The 16,998-nt window shown below is 47.3% G+C and overlaps 1 protein-coding gene across 4 annotated transcripts in view; it reads left to right on the top strand.

Annotated features, from left to right (window-relative positions):
- Window positions 1–16,998, top strand: part of KIAA1549L (KIAA1549 like) — a 221,903-nt gene that overhangs the window by 128,224 nt on the left and 76,681 nt on the right. For all 4 annotated transcript variants that reach the window (XM_077321898.1, XM_077321902.1, XM_077321900.1 and 1 more), the window contains exons 12-13: window positions 5,131–5,321; window positions 16,364–16,491. In XM_077321898.1, the coding sequence (XP_077178013.1) occupies window positions 5,131–5,321; window positions 16,364–16,491 (319 nt within the window). The remainder of the gene's footprint in view (window positions 1–5,130; window positions 5,322–16,363; window positions 16,492–16,998) is intronic.

Here is a 16,998-nt window from a genome sequence, read left to right as displayed (position 1 = left end):
TCACAATTGGAACTGGGAAGTCCCGAGATGCTATTAATAGCGATCAGGACCAACCTTCCACAGACACACAACCCCCCCCCCACATACATACATTAGAAACCAGCAATAAGCACAGAACCAGGGCCGTCAACAACCCTAGCGAAACCGCAGAACTAAGAACTAAAACCAACAGTGCCCATGGAGCCCATCATATTTGAAAAAACAGAGGAAGGGGAGAAAGTGAGAGCCCTGAAAGGGTCAGGGATCCCAATAATAAGGGGCAGAGGCAGAGACAGCGGATGGCAGAGACCAAGGGGCCCAGAAATCAACCATACACGGGCCCCCTCCAGACTCCGCCCCTTCCCTCGCGACACTAGGGTGGAGGCAAAGGTAAATAACCCACCTCTGACACTGGTGCTGTGCAACACCAGGTCAATAAACAACAAAACCTCTACCCTGTAAAACTATTTTGCAGAGCAAAATTCCTTCCTTCCTCCTGATGGATAGTCGCTCTGACTCCCCCCCAGAAGCATTAGCCAGCTGCCTGGAAGCAGTGATTAGATGGCTGAAGCAGAGTTGCCTGAAGCTCAATCCTTCAAAGACAGAGGTCCTGTGGCTGGGTAGGAAGGGCCCATGCGAGGAAGCGCGCCTGCCCACCCTGGATGGTGTACAGCTCTCTACGGCTGATTCCGCCAGGAACCTAGGTGTGATTCTGGATGCTTCCCTTACAATGAAAGCCCAGATCACAAAGGTAGCACGGCTGGCTTTCTACCACCTCCACCAAGCAAAACTACTAGCGCCCTACCTGGCCTCGGAACACCTAGCCACAGTGATCCATGTGACGGTCACCTCTAGACTGGACTTATGTAACTCGCTCTACGCAGGCCTGCCCTTAGCCTTGACCCAGAAACTACAGCTGGTCCAAAACGCAGCAACACTGTGGAGGTCCCACATCCGGCCCATTCTCCACCAAATGCAGTGGCTGCCAGTTGAATTCCAGATCAGACTAAAGGTTCTGGTAATTATCTTCAAGGCCATTCGCGGTCAGGTCCCAGTGTACCTGAGGGACTGCCTCCCTGCCTATGCCCCCAAAAGAGCTCTGCTCTCCACCACCACTAACCGGCTAATGGTCCCTGGTCCTAAAGAAGTCCGCCTGGTCTCAACCAGGGCCAGAGCATTCTCCGTCCTGGCCTCCACCTGGTGGAATGAGCTCCCAGAAGAGATCAGGGCCCTGACGGAGCTTAAACAGTTCCGCAGGGCCTGCAAAAAGGAGCTCTTCCGCCAGGCATTTGGTTAAGACCAGGCACAACCAACAACGAACAAAGGGCCCCCGCTTTGTGACAGAAACCTGGACCAGGGAAGGCGAAACAGTCGCCCTCAAAGACCTAGCCCCTGCTGGGTTCTCTGTCCTCCACCAGTCCCGGACAGCGGGGCGGGGAGGAGGGGTGGCAATCCTAACCCGAGAGGCTTTCTCCTTCAGGGCCCTTCCTGCGCCGTCAATACCAGGCATTGAATCTGTTGGCCTCGGATGGGGATCAACCGAGAGTGTGGCCATCTGGTTACTGTACCGCGCTGGTTAATGTACCACCAGATGCCCTGCCTGCCCTGCTAGAGGTGGTGGCGGCCTGGACGCTACAGTTTTCCAGTCTATTAGTCCTGGGGGACTTTAACATCCATTCTGAGCTGCTGTCCTTTAGAACTGGGCAGGACCTAGTGTCAACCATGGCGACACTAGGGCTCTCGCAATTTGTTGTTGGCCCCACCCACCAAGCAGGTCACACCCTGGATCTTATTTTCGGTGTAGGTCTGAATGTGGATCTGGTCACGGCATCTGCTGTGCCATGGTCAGACCACTATGCCCTGAAGGCTTGGCTATGGCTACCACTCCCACCTGAGTTGGGCGCCGAGCAAATTTTAGCTCGCCTGCGGAGACTTATGGATCCAATTGGATTCCTGAACGCTCTGCGGGAACCAATGCCTCCTGGCACTTCTCTCAATGGCCTGGTCAACAACTGGCATGACAGACTGCTGACTGCTATTGATGAGATAGCTCCCCGATGCCCTCTCCAGCCCCGTCTCAACCGGGCCCCCTGGTACACCGAGGATCTTCGCAATAAGAAACGGGAACTGAGACGGCTAGAGCGAATTTGGAGGAAGCCTCGTGACGAAGCCTCGTGACGAAGCATCAAGAACATCTTATAGAATGCAGATGAAGGCCTATGAGATGGTGGTGAAGTCAGTAAAACGCAATTTTTACTCGGCTATCATCGCATCTGCAGACTCACGCCTGGCTCAATTGTTTAAGGTCTCTCACTGCCCTGGCTGAAGGGCAACAAAACAGTAGCAAATTGGATATCAGCTGTGAGGCATTTGCGAGTCACTTTGCAGATAAAATCTTGACACTCCGCCATGACCTCCCTACAACTTTAGATACAGAAAGTGAACTAGAGGCCCCTTGGCTGTCTTTGGACAAAACCCTGAGTAACTTCAGACGACTCACGCTGACCGAAGTGGACAGGATACTAGCAACAGCGAGGCCAACCACATGCCCACTAGACCCTTGCCCATCCTGGCTCTTAAGAACAGCTGACATAATGATAAAGGGCCCCCTCCGGGAGATAATCTATCTCTCACAATGGGAGAATTCCCGGAGGGACTGAAAGAAGCTGTGGTATGCCCACTGCTGAAAAAAACATCCTTAGACCCGCGAGAGCCCAACAATTATCGACCCGTCTCGCATTTAGCGTTTCTGGGGAAGATGATAGAAAGGGCAGTCGCAAACCAACTAACAGAGTACCTGGAGGAAGCTTCGGTCCTAGACCCATCCTAGTCAGGTTTCCAGCCTAGCCATGGGGTAGAGACAGCGCTAGTCGCCCTGACGGACGACCTCCGTCACCAGTTGGACCGAGGCGGGTTGGCACTGCTGATATTACTAGACCCCTCAGCAGCGTTCGACACAGTCGATCACAAGCTTCTAGCTTGCCGCCTCATCGATGCTGGAATATGAGAGACAGCCCTCCAATGGCTGATCTCCTTCCTCCGGAATCATGGACAGAGGGTTGCAATAGGAGACAAAACATCAGACCACCGACAACTTACTTGTGGAGTCCCACAGGGAACGGTCCTCTCTCCTATCCTATTCAACATCTTTATGCGCCCTCTTGCACAACTGGTACGGAGGTTTGGGCTGGGCTGTCATCAATACGCCGATGACACCCAGCTCTTCCTCCTGATGGATAGTCGCTCTGACTCCCCCCCAGAAGCATTAGCCAGCTGCCTGGAAGCAGTGATTAGATGGCTGAAGCAGAGTTGCCTGAAGCTCAATCCTTCAAAGACAGAGGTCCTGTGGCTGGGTAGGAAGGGCCCATGCGAGGAAGCGCGCCTGCCCACCCTGGATGGTGTACAGCTCTCTACGGCTGATTCCGCCAGGAACCTAGGTGTGATTCTGGATGCTTCCCTTACAATGAAAGCCCAGATCACAAAGGTAGCACGGCTGGCTTTCTACCACCTCCACCAAGCAAAACTACTAGCGCCCTACCTGGCCTCGGAACACCTAGCCACAGTGATCCATGTGACGGTCACCTCTAGACTGGACTTATGTAACTCGCTCTACGCAGGCCTGCCCTTAGCCTTGACCCAGAAACTACAGCTGGTCCAAAACGCAGCAACACTGTGGAGGTCCCACATCCGGCCCATTCTCCACCAAATGCAGTGGCTGCCAGTTGAATTCCAGATCAGACTAAAGGTTCTGGTAATTATCTTCAAGGCCATTCGCGGTCAGGTCCCAGTGTACCTGAGGGACTGCCTCCCTGCCTATGCCCCCAAAAGAGCTCTGCTCTCCACCACCACTAACCGGCTAATGGTCCCTGGTCCTAAAGAAGTCCGCCTGGTCTCAACCAGGGCCAGAGCATTCTCCGTCCTGGCCTCCACCTGGTGGAATGAGCTCCCAGAAGAGATCAGGGCCCTGACGGAGCTTAAACAGTTCCGCAGGGCCTGCAAAAAGGAGCTCTTCCGCCAGGCATTTGGTTAAGACCAGGCACAACCAACAACGAACAAAGGGCCCCCGCTTTCCCCCCCCTTCCTCACAGAACTCCACCAGAGTGCTCTGGACCTGTTGTGCCATTTGCACGGTTGCATTGTTATACTGTTATATTATTATTGTTATACTGTTTATTATACTGTTATTCTGTTACAACCACTGTTATTATTGTATGATTATTAATGAAGACTCTTCTATGTATTGTTTATAAGTTTAATGTAAACTGCCCTGAGCCTCCGGGGAGGGCGGTATAGAAATATAATAAATAAAATAAAATAAATAACTAGACATTGCATACTTACCAATCCTTATCCATAGTTTCTCTTTATATTTGTGAAACAGCCGGGGGGGGGGGGGGTCGAACGTGTCCGGCTGTCCGAGTTGCATACTGGCTGCACCCTGAAAGGCCCTGCCCCTACAGTTCCTGCCCTCCCTTCCCGCACACTAGCCACATTCCTCTCATACATGCCAGAGATGGAGAAAGACACCCAGAACTCTGCCAGACTTAAAATGAGCCCTCATTCCCTTCTATCGCTCCTGCTGTGAGAGAGGCAGAGACACAGAGAGAGTTGCCCAAAGCTGCTGACAGAGACATAGAGAGAGCTGCCCCAATACAAATTGTTACAATATAAATGGTTACAAATTGAATTAATTCTTCATTTGAAACAACTAGAGTAGATTTAGAAGAAGAAGAAGAGTTTTTATATGGTGGTTTTCTTTACTCAAAGGAGTTTCAAAGCGGCTTACATTCGCCTTCCTTTTCCTCTCCCCACAACAGATGCCCTCTGAGGTGGGTGAGGCTGAGAGAGCCCTGATATTCCTGCTCAGTCAGAACAGCTTTATCAGTGCTGCGGTGAACCCATTGTAACCCAGCTAGCTGCATGTGGAGGAGTGGGGAATCAAACCCAGCTCACCAGATTAGAAGATGATGCTCCTAACCACTGCACCAAGCTGGCTTTCTGTACAACAGTACAACTGTGGTTTTTACTCACTTCTATATATGTAAAATATGCAGCTGTAGCTATAGCTTCACATGGTAAAATTTAAATGTGGTGTTTTGCACCCAAAGATGGATATTTGATTCAATAATCTCTTGCTTTGTGTCTTTGTAGCCAGTCCAAGGTTTTGACTATGCCAAACAACATTTAGGCCAACAGGGAGCTGAAGATGAGGTTTTGCCTGTAACCCAGGAAACTGTAGTATTGCCACTTCCTGTAAGAGATGCACCCACATCTCAAGAGAGGGAAATTGTCCAGGATGGGAGCACAGCTAAAACTGCTAAGTCCAATGACACAAGAAAGAGGTAAGTATTGACAGCAGAATCTTGGTGGGGGCCTTGTTTTTCTTCCCTCTTTTTGGAAGTTAGGCAATAGTAACAGGACCTTTTCCAGTTGGTGATGCTCCAGTTCTGGAATGTCTTGATGCCTGTCTAGTCCTAGATTTGTTATTTTTCTGGCACCAGGTTAAGACATGTACAGACACTCCTAAGAAGAGCTGTGCCATTCTGAGCCCATTGACTCCTGCATAGGATTGCACTGCTATTTTTCTAAGCTTCCTCTCTCCCTCTATTTTTAAAAATGTTTAGTCTTTTATTCTCTCTACTGTAGCCATGCTGTTGGTTTTAAGCTTCTTGTGTTCATGGAATTTTGTTTATTATGCTTAGTTTTAATAATTAATGTTATTTATTATTATTGTAATTTTAACTATTTCAAATAATGCTGACAGTCACCATATGAAAACCACAAAATCTAGTTTTTGAAACAAGGGAAGATAACAAGAGTCAGAGGAAAAAAGTGTCCATGCCAGGGGTGACAGTGTTGTACAAATGAGATTATCCATTCCAAGGATTGGGTTGGGTTGGAAATGAGGATTAAAGAGTGATGTGAACAATTTCACAGCTCAACAATGGTAGTTTTAAGACCAGCAACATTGTATTCAAGGTACTAGATTCAAAGTCCGTTTGTTAGAATGGGCTTTGAAAGCCCCCCCCCCCTGGCAGCTGCCCAGCACACATGGCGGCCCAGCGAGGCGGCGGGTGTGCTTGGCGGGCCCCGCGGAAGCCATTCCCAGCCCCCTCCCTGCTGTCGAGGCCGTGGCTTCTGTGGGGCCTGCCAAGCACACCCACTGCGGGGTGGGTTGGGAGGCGCTTTGCTTCACACCTTCTGATTGGGCCCTCACCTGGATAGGCCCTGCCCATTCTCCACCCACTTAGCCCTTAGCAAAATATGTATACTTACACATGATAGCTTATACCTTGAATAAAATTTTGTTGGTCTTAAAGTGCCACTCGACTCAAACTTTGTTCAAATCAACATTGGCTACTCATCTGAATCTTAATTTCAAAGATGAGCTGAGTTCTGAGTACAATCTTAAGCAGAGGTTTATTGTCACATTATGGATACTTCAATATTAACCAGAAATTTGATGTTTCTTTGCAGCTACAGAATTTAATTTCTCATGGTCAGAAAATAGTAATATATTCTTCAAACAATTATAGAGATAACTTGTCAGATTATTATTTCAAAATATTCTGGTGTTATCGTTGCAATTATATTGCCACTTAGCTCACAATAGATTACCTGATATATTACAATTGTTTCAGTTCTGCTGATATTGGTACCTCTAATGGAAGATATTTACAAAATGTGTTTGCAACAGTATTGCAAAGTTTCACTTCATAATTAGCACAATCATCCTTATCCTTATATGTTCCTTATAAATAAAAGCGAAACTGGCCCTGGTGTGGAGCCAGTCCAGCTGTCCGAGGTGGAATAGGGCCAATCAGGGTACAGCCAGCCTGCTGGCCATACCCTGATTGGCCCACCTCAGACAGTGCCTACCCGCGCTGCCCCTGGGCCCGGTAGGCCTTTTGTTGTGTTGCAGATGTGGTAAAAGGCCTTCCCGGGCCCAGGGGCAGCTCCCTGCCACCCCAGCCGGTGGGGGGGGCTCTCCCCTGCCCCTGGCCCCTGGCCCCAGGAGCGAGCTGTTCCCGAGCACATGGGTAGCTTTCTGCTGGCTCAGCAAGTGGGTGCAGGGTGTCTCCACTGCCCCTGGGCCCAGGAACTGCTCTAGCCATGTCACAGACACAGTGAGAGCCCTTCCCGGCCGCTGGGGCAGCTCTCCACTGGTTCGGCTGCCTTGGGCGGGGCCTCTCCACTGCTCATGGCCAGCGGGGGGGGGGGCAGTCTCTGCTGCCCCTGCGCCTGGGAGGGGAGAGCCCTCTCTGCTGCCCCTGGCCCTGGGAAGGCCTCCACTGCTGCAAGAGCCCTTCCCAGGCCCACAGGCCGCTCTCTGCTGCCGCACCTCGTGGGGACAGCCCTGTCTCTGGCCCCTCTCACCAGACATCAGGATCAGTTAGACGGCGGGGGGGGGGAGGGCTTCTCCTTCTCTTCCCTTACCCCTTCTCCCCTTTTAAAGCCCATTTTTCTAAAATGGGCTTTGCAGCTAGTTTACCATATAAATCTTCAGCTGGAATATTTACATTGAACATTATGCTTTAAAAAACACTGTCATGAATATGAACTTTATTTGAAACCTGAGTGAAAATTTTATATCAGAAACATTTAATATCAGAAATTCAATACCTAATGTTGGATATTTCTGAATTGGCAAGGAACTGTATCAAGAAACAGTACCTACAAGTCATTAAACTAAGGTAGTTAGGGAGACCAAAGCTCAGGCAGAGGGTAGCAATTGGAGCTGCTGCCAACTCACAAGTGGAGTACCACAAGGAGTGGTCCTCTCTTTAATCTTATTTAACATCCCTATGCACCCTCTCGCTCAGCTGGTAAGGAGGTTCAGACTTGGGTGTTGCTATGCAGATGATACCCAAGTCTTCTTCCTAATGGATGGCCACCCAGATTCACCTCCAGAATTGTTAGCTAGATGTCTGGAAGCAGTGATGGGATAGCTCAAGCAGAGTTCTCTGAAGCACAGCCCTTTAAAGATGGAGGTCCTGTGGCGGGGCAGAAAGGGCCCTGGCGAGGAAGCACGATTATCCAGCCTGGATGGGGTGCAGTTGTCAGTATCTGCCAGGAACCTGGGCGTGATCCTGGATGCCTCCCACTCTATGGAGGCACAGATCACAAGAGAGTTTGTCTGGTGGTTTTCCACTTGCACCAAGCCAAATTACTAGTGCCCTACTTAGATCCAGAACACCTAGCCACAGTGATCCATGGAATGGTAACCTCTAGATTGGATTTCTGCAACTTGCTGTATGTGGGCCTTCTCTTATCTCTGCTCCAAAAACTTCAACTGGTCCACAATGCAGCAGCCAGGGTCCACATGGGAACATTTGGAGGGCCCATGCCAGGCCCATGCCCCAACAGCTGTTCTAGTTACCAGTTCAATTCCATATCAAGTTTAAGGTCCTGGTAATTACCTTTAAGGCCATTCACAGTCTGGGTTTGGTGTACCCAAGGGACTATCTGCCTACACCCCTCACAGAGTGTTACGCTCAGCCAATTCCAACCAGCTGGTGATCCCTGGCTCCAAGGAAGCACATCTGGCTTCAACCAGGGCCAGGGCATTTTCTGTCCTGGCCCCCACTGGGTGGAACAAGCTCCCAGAGGAGGGCTGGGCTCTGACAGAACTGATGCAGTTCCGCAGGGCCTGCAAAAGAGAGTTCCTCTACTAAGCATTTGGTTGAGGCCAATTAAACGGACAACTATGGGGGCCTCCAGAAGGTCCTTCTGATTTGACCAATCTGTAGGAATATGGTAAAATTGATAAGCAAACACTAAATGTTATGTTAGTTGTTACTGTTGCTTGATTGATGTAATTGATTGGTGCAGTTACCATGTTATATATGTATTATTGGTTTCATGTGCTCAGTGAATCACCTTGAGCCACAAAGGTGTGTGTGGGGGGCTGTATAGAAATGTAAGGAGACAGACAAATATTGGACAGGGAAGCTCACAATATAAAGAAAGGTCTTTTTGAGGAGTAAACAGAGTGTGAAGGAGGTGATAAGCTTGCTATGGAGCAAAAATATGAAAACTTTAACAAGAGGATAAAAAGTTAGCAAGGCTGAATGCCTCTTTGAAGGAGAGTACAGGCCCATTTGCAAACAGTGGTGTTCAGAATCTGGATTAGCAGGTGAACAGAGATCATTAAAATATGTGGATATCTTGAATAGGTGTAAGTCCCAAGGACTGGATAGTGTTCACTCAAGAGTGTGTAGTTGTCAGATCCATTACCCATTATGTTCAACTCTACTTGCAGGATAGGTAATGTGCCAGATCAGTGATGAGGTGAACATCCTGATTTTTAGAAAGGGGAGAAAGAATGATTTGAGGAGCTATAATTTAATCCAGGGTAGATCATGGAGTGGATTTAAAATGGTCTGATTTGCAAATATCTAGAGGATAACGTAGTGATAACAAGTAGTCAGCATGAATTTATCCCTAGTAAGTCCTCGGACTAATCTCATGCCTTTTTGGATTGGGTGACCGGATTAGGGAATTGTGGGAATGCCATGATTATTATATATTTAGATTTTAGTAACACATTTGATAAGGTTCCCTATGATGTTTTGATCAGCAACCTAGAGGGCTGTAGATTAGATTTTATGATGGTTAGGTTAATAAATAATTTGTTGGATAATCACATCCAAAGAGTGGTAGCTAATAGCTTTTTGTCTGATTGGAGAGTGGTATTTAGTGAGGTGTCGTAGTGCTCAGTTTTGTGCTCAGTACTGTTATTTATGGCAGGACCCTGCCCTCTAGTATGGTATACTATCCCCAACCACCTGGCATTCCTCAATAGTCTAGGCTTGTGCTAAAGCCAGACACTGTTTACAGTCTGCCAAGACCCTGCTGGGCCAGATTCCATCTTTTTCTCAGCCACAGATTCAACATGACAGCAGCAGCCTGAAACATGCATTGCTCTCCTTGTTCCTCACCCCCCATTGTATTGCTGATTGAGTAGCTGGCAGAATTGTATTTGCATTTTTCTGAGCCAGTGTTTGAGAGTCTAATCTAGGGGTGCCCAAGGTGCACACCTCTTCCCCAAGAAGTAGTGGCTAGGCTTAAACCAGACTTTTGGAGGAGACCGATGGTGAAGGTGGACATCGGGAATTCCTGGGCAAGTTCTTCTGCAGACCTGGTGAATACTGGAGCATCGTTTCACATCCTTCACCCAAAATTATTACCACAGGGACTCTGAACTCCAGAAGTCAGGTCCATTCCATACGACTTTAATGTAGCAGAAGGCTTGCAAATTGTAAATGCTACTAATTTGCAGTTCCGCAAGACGTCGCACGCAATCTGCAACACTCCTGAAACAATCCCGCAAAAAGTGATTCGTTTGTAGCGCTTCTAGGGAAATCGAGAAAAGTAGATTCACCCTCCGAAAAGCACTACACTCTTGCGAACAATCTGCAAAACTAGCGAAAAAGACCTGTGCATTCCCATTGTTGCAGCTCCAACGAAGTCCCTCCCCCTGGCTCTCTCCTCCGAACTTCCGGTGAAGCGATCGCCATTTTATTTTCTCGGAGTGAGCAGAGAGCAATGAACCAGAGAGGCTTCATTCACCCAGCGAGGCTTCTCCGGCTACAGTCCCTCCCCGGCTACAGAAGTGCTTTAAAGCTCCCCTAAGTTCCCAAGCACAACACAGCTCCCTGTTTGCCAGTTCCCTTTATTTTCGGCCGAAAATCGTGCCTGTGCGAGGGGGGGGGATTTTTTTTTCATTCGGGGGAGTGTGGTAACGATGACTCGCCAGCTCACACGCCAGCTAGATGGGTCTCTACATTAGGAAATATCAAGGCATATTCGTTGCAACGTGTGTTTTTCTTTTTTCTTTAAAAAAAAACTGTGCTTAAAGGGAAAGGGTTTTTCCAGAACATGATAACAACCGCCCATTGGCTGTTTGTTTGATTGACGGCCAGGGGCAGGACAAAGCACAGAAAAAATCGCTTCCTTTCTACTGATTTTTGCGAGACCGGAAACCTGTGGGAAACGAATGAAATGCTACTGGATTCCACTACAAAGGCAGGTATGCGTAACGCCGAGATTGCACTTTTAAAAATAGCATTTCCGCTTTGTGGAACCAATTGGCAACATTGGTCCTTGTGTGGAAACACCCTCAGAGTTCCTGCTAGCTTTGGAGGAAGGACTTATTGGGCTAATGTTTGGAAGGGGTTCCCCTTAAGTATGGGATTACCACAGACTCAGATTGAGACACATGAGAACAGAGGCATGGATTTTAAAAAGGAACAGAAGGAATCCCCTGCTCCTTATGGACTCATTGTCTCAGGAGAATACCACGAGTGCCCTTTACCTCCAGTAAAGCACTCTGACTAGCCCATGATATGGGGAGGCTCCTTAGCAGAAGCGCAGCTACAGAATTTTGTATGCTGGTTCAGCAATGAATCTTCCTGCCACATAGATGGCTAAGCCAAAACCAGCTATGCAGCCATCAGTGTCCACAATTCCTTTGTGTTACATGGCACAGCATGTCCCTATTTGAGCCAGGCAGCTGAAGTTGAAGCCCTGAAAGCCATCTTAGCATTTGAGTCCCCAGATTGTCCTCTTGCAGTTTACATTGACTCTGATTGGACAGCAAAAGCAGCCACAATTTGGTTCCCAATTTGGTTCAGTAATGAGGGAAGAAACTCCGATGGTAAACCTATAGTCCATTGAGAGAAATGGCTGAGGATTGATGATCTAATCAGTGTGAGAGCTGCGAGCACATGGGTCATTCATATGAGGGGACACCAGAAAAGCTCATCAGACATTTGCCTGTGGAACCACCAGGCAGACTCTCTAGCTAAAGAAGCAGCTTGGCTAGACCCCGGTACGGTTCCCATACCTCCTCCTCCTCCTGAACCAGTTAATCTAGTGACAACCAGGTAGCAAATGCGCCTACAGACCTCTCTGTTAGATCTGGCCACTTTCCAGGAATGAGATGCCCAGACTCGTGAGTTAGCATGGGCAGGCAGAGATGCCACTGGTCGATTCACCATTGTGGAAAAGGAAGGCATATTTTGAGCTCAAGAATCTGCACAGGAGTTACATTGGATTGTTCCTCAGAGATTTGAGCAGACCTCATCCAGTTTGCCCATGAGCAAGGGCACTGAAGCAAAGAGGCAACCTTAGACCGGGTGATCAAAGAAACCGGCTGGTGGTCTACAATGCACCAAGATGTAGAACAGTGGGTGCAAAACTGTCTCCCTTGTGCCATGGTGAATGAAAACCCCCTGGTCCCAAAGCCCCAATTCAGCACCAGTGAATTGACCTTGGGCACGCCTACAGATTTTATTGGTCCTTTGCTGCTCACAACCAGGTTAAACAAACATTGCCTGACCATTATCGATCCATTCAGCAAATGGGTTGAAGTCTTTCCATGGCAGACCAACTCTGCCGCAACAACAGTGTGCCTACTGTTTAACAATGTGTTTTCGTGTTTTGGAATTGAGTTTCATTGACTCAGATTTAGGCTCTCACTTCATGGGAGAAGTGACAAAGGTAATTTGTGAAGCCTTAGGCATTCATAAAAGTTCCCTATAGCTTGCCACCCCAAGCATCAGGAGGAATTGAGTGCACTAATCACACCCTTAAGGAGGCTGTGCATAAGATGGTTTGTTCCTCTGGAAAGGACTGGGATGAGAAACTCCCTATCATTTTCATGGCAGTCCGAGGGACTCAGGGAGTCCATGGGTATAACCCACAAGAGTTCATGACTGGCAGAAAAATGGTCATTCCTGAGACCTTATGGCTCAATACTCAGCTTTCCTCCACAATTGGGAAGCAATTAGTGGACAAAAGACTAGGATGGGTCTGCTATCGGAAGTAGTGGGAGGAGGGTCAGTTAGTCATGTACTGGAAATTTTCTGAGAAGGAACCTGCTTTGTCTGCTAAATGGTTGGGTCCTGTCTCCATTACCAAGAGATTTTCCCCTCTTGTTTACCAGGTCACTGTGCCTAAGAAAGGGAGGGTCTGGTTGAAATATTTACACTGCTCACATGTAAAAGAGTGGAAAGGTGATCCTGTCCTGGAGAGTCAAGCGCAAACGCAAGGCAATACAGAGCCACCTGCTTCTGTTGCTATCTGGCAAGTCTCGCTCCCTCCTAAAGAACAGAACCTATGGAATATCTTTCAGACACCTTCCAACTTTTTGATCCTGGGTAAGACCCATGGGTCAGTATAGCTCAGCAAAGGCTTCCTCTTCTCTTGGATGCAAGGGGAGGGGAGATTCTTTCCTGAGGTTCTGGGATCTTTTGTGTTAATTGCCCCTGCTAGGTCACAACATCAATTCCTTTTTAGGTCAATCACCGTTTAGGGTTGTGCACTTACCTTTGAATCCAGACTGCCTCGGCTTAGGAGGCAGCTGCCTTGGGTTGCTTCACCTTCAGAGGCAGCTGCCTCTTCAAAGCCTCTTCAAAGGTGGGGGGATGCCACTCTCTCCCTCCCCTGCAAGTAGGAAGTTGATGCCCCCTCCCTCACCCTCATCCCCCTGCATGGCTCACCTGGCTTTGCTCCAGTGTGCGGCAAACCTCCTCCTGCTCCTGGGCCTTGTGCTGTGCCTGTGGAGGTTCATGCCATGGAGCCAAGGCCAGGAGAGTGGGGGCTGTGGCAATGGTGATGGCTTGCCTTGCACTGCACTTGCGCATCTCCACAGATGCAGTGCAAGGCCCAGGAGCAGGAGGAGGCATACTGCACGCTAGTGCAGAGCCAGGTAAGCCATGGGGGGGGGGTCAAGAGAGGTGATGGGCAGGCAGGGACATCAGCTTCCTACTCTGGGGGGAGTGTGGGGGAGGGAGAGAGGGCCACCCCCCCTGCCTTTAATGGGTTCCGGAGCTCCCAAAGCTCTCTGAGGCAGCCCGAAGCACGCCTCAGAACGCCCACCTCAGGTCTGTTTGAGGGTGGTATCTGGGGCCTCAGACTGCCTCAGTGTGATCTGTCTTCAAAGCAGCTGTGCTTCAGAGGGTTTTTGGCCGAGGAGACCCGAAGTGCACATTCCTACTGTTAATCAAGGGAATGCAAGGAAACTCGACCGGTAAGTATGCTTTTCCTACTAGTGCTCTTTGTATCTTCTCTCAGAGCCTCTGCTCCAGCCGCTCTTCTGCAGCAAGAGATTGTCCTTCATTGCTGAGAATACCATGCTCACTGTCCCCCTGCCTTGAATGTGTTTTGTCAAATGCTCGAGCCCTACGGAAGCTTCTGGCCACCAGGCCTCCTTTACAATGAGTATCTGTTCTATCATGTATCAAATGCAAGTGTGTGTGCTGCCTGTTACACTACCTGTTGCATTGACAAGGACACTGGGAAATTAGAATTTTTCTGTGCCACCAGGAACATCTCTTATCCCAACTCCTCTTTGCATGTGTGCTTGCCTCTGCTCAATTCAGATGCCAAAGTCTATCAGGGTCTCTTGCTAGAACTTGACACCACTGCTTAGCACCAGCTGGAAATTGTCTCTGCAGCTGTTTGGAATGTTGGGGATCCTCTTAAAAATTTTGATAGTAGTAGGCGCTTATGAGGATCACCGGGAAGGAGATCACATGATGGTTAGCCTAACTGATCCCTCCAGATCCCAGTTTAACCATTCCATTACAGACTAGCAGCAGACAAATGTGCATTAACCAGAAAGGATCTGCTTCAATCCGGTCCCACTGATTGGGTCATTCTCAAGCTATATCAACTTGCAGCATCAACTCTTCCATCATTCCCTCTAAGTTTTCAGAAATTCTTGTCTTTGAGATTCCCCATCGGAACGGAACCTACTCCATAGGTTTTGAACACACCGTCTCTTTGCATTTTGATCCTTTGATTAGGTACCCTGAAGCTCTTAGGAATACCACCTATCCTGTGGTAGGATCTCATATTTTGAACAGGAACAATACTGAGAATGTTATCTTGAGCCTACAACTCTCTCTCAAGGAAGTATGAGTATATCTGTGAGGTTTAGTCATGTCCTACATGTTGCCAGAATGTTCCCCTTTTCTCATGCCTAACTATTAGAGTATCACTAGATAGTTGATACTATTAGGGTATCAACTTTTGGAAAAGCAAACACCATTTTGGCCATGTCCAGAGAGATCTCTCTGACTGGGTTGCTCCAGACTGGGTTGAGGCCATGGTGGGGTCTGCAGTTACCATTAGCATTAGCATTGGTCAAATCATGACCCTCGGTCCCAATGAGAGAGAGCTCTTGGCCCCTAGTTGGACAGAGGGAGAGTGTGGAAGGGTTAGAACTCTGTATTGCCATCTTTTAATGTTTAATGTTTAACTTTTAAAGGGGTTTTTATGGGGTTATACTGGTTTTTATTGTTTTATTGTAAACCACCACGAGTTTGAATGGAGAGCGGCGCTATAGAAATATGAAAATAAGTAAGTAAGTAAAGAAATAAATAAATGTCTTCAAAGAAATATTACACATGAAAACCAAATGTTATATCCAGAAAGAGACTTGGAGCAGTGTTCATAAGGTTTTCTTTTGTAGACTCAGAAGCAATATCTTCTTATCACAGTTTGCTTGCCCTCATGTGCGCTGCTGATAACTAGAGTAAACAAGTCCAAGAGGCTTGGACTTGGGAATAATCCAAGTGGTAGTGCCCTAGGAAATTCACAGTTGTATGTGATAGGGAAATCCACTGCTTTTTTTGCCCCAACAGCTAGTAATCAAAGTTAACTGAATTGTCTATACAGAAACTGGTGTGCAGTAATTGCCTCCTCCTTCCCTTTGCTCAGATTGTTGTGGGTGTTTATGGAGAAAATGGTGCTGTGCATACAGAATGCTTCAAGAGATATTTGAAAAGATGAAACAAATAGAAATTCATGTCCTTTTGGGTTTGCATTGATTTATTTTGTCATTGAACTCCACAATGAGAATTGCAATAGAATGGTTTGGATAATGAACATGTTGTATTATATTGTTGTCTCTTTATTGTTATAAAGTGTAATATGTGCGTGTGCGTATGTAGACCGCATATAATATTATATTAGTATTATAAAAACATTTCTAAAAATATAAATTATGATAAGAGAACATGAAAATGTATTCAAAGAATCTGTAGTCATATTTCTCAAGGAATATTGGGAGAAAAAAGTGTGAAATCAGAACTGTTTAATGGCCTTTGCATGGGAATAAAGTATTTTATTCTTTCCAATATTTTTCTGTGCCAAAATGAATTTATATAGAAGTAGTATTCAGTGCATACACAGAAATCCTTTTCAGTTCTAAGCTGCCATAAAACTATTTATTGCAACATGCCTTCTGTCTTTCTTTTTGGTATAAAATCAAACTTGAACAGTCAGTGATGCAAACCAAGCAAATGCAATAACCTTGAAATGAGGAAAATGCGGAGAAACTTACAGTCTTCCTTGTTGCTATGGTTACTTGCAGCAGGTCGCCTAGTGAGAATGGTTCTGTCATCAGCAACGAATCAGGAAAGCCCAATTCAAGCAAAGGCTCTCCGCAGAAAGTAATGGCACAGCAGAAAATGACTAAAGAGGAGGGGAGAAAGAGAAATGGTGAGAAATGTTTTCTAATGAAAAACCTACCACATGGCTGTCATCTCTCTTGTGGGCTTATGCCCCTGCAGACAATGCATTAGCACAGTCCACCCCTTTAAAGTGCCCCGTGCCCAGTAATCCCCTTTGCATTTATTCTTCTCCATAACTATATTTCCCTTTTTGTTGATACAAATTTCCATGGTGTAAAAAGCAACCCAGTATTTCCTTAGAGTCTGGAAAATTTATAATTACTGGCTTATTCTCATTATGAACAAATTCTAGAGGTCTCCACATGGGAGCTTAGATTTGTATTTGTATTTATGATTCTTTATTTCTGCTTCAGTGTGGCCTTCAGTTGGTTTGGTTCTGATAATAAGACAATATTGGATATGAAAACATGCGGCATTCCTCCAAGCTACAGCTTGCTCTTTGTTCTGTCGGCATTCTCTGTTTGCTTGGGCTGATGTTTGCTTGGGCCCTACATTAAAGAGGACCTTGGTGTTAAGAGATTCATTCTTCATATTG

This window comes from Paroedura picta, chromosome 2 (assembly GCF_049243985.1).
Source record: "Paroedura picta isolate Pp20150507F chromosome 2, Ppicta_v3.0, whole genome shotgun sequence".
Lineage (NCBI taxonomy): Eukaryota > Metazoa > Chordata > Lepidosauria > Squamata > Gekkonidae > Paroedura > Paroedura picta.
This window is presented reverse-complemented; position numbering and strand designations above follow the sequence as displayed.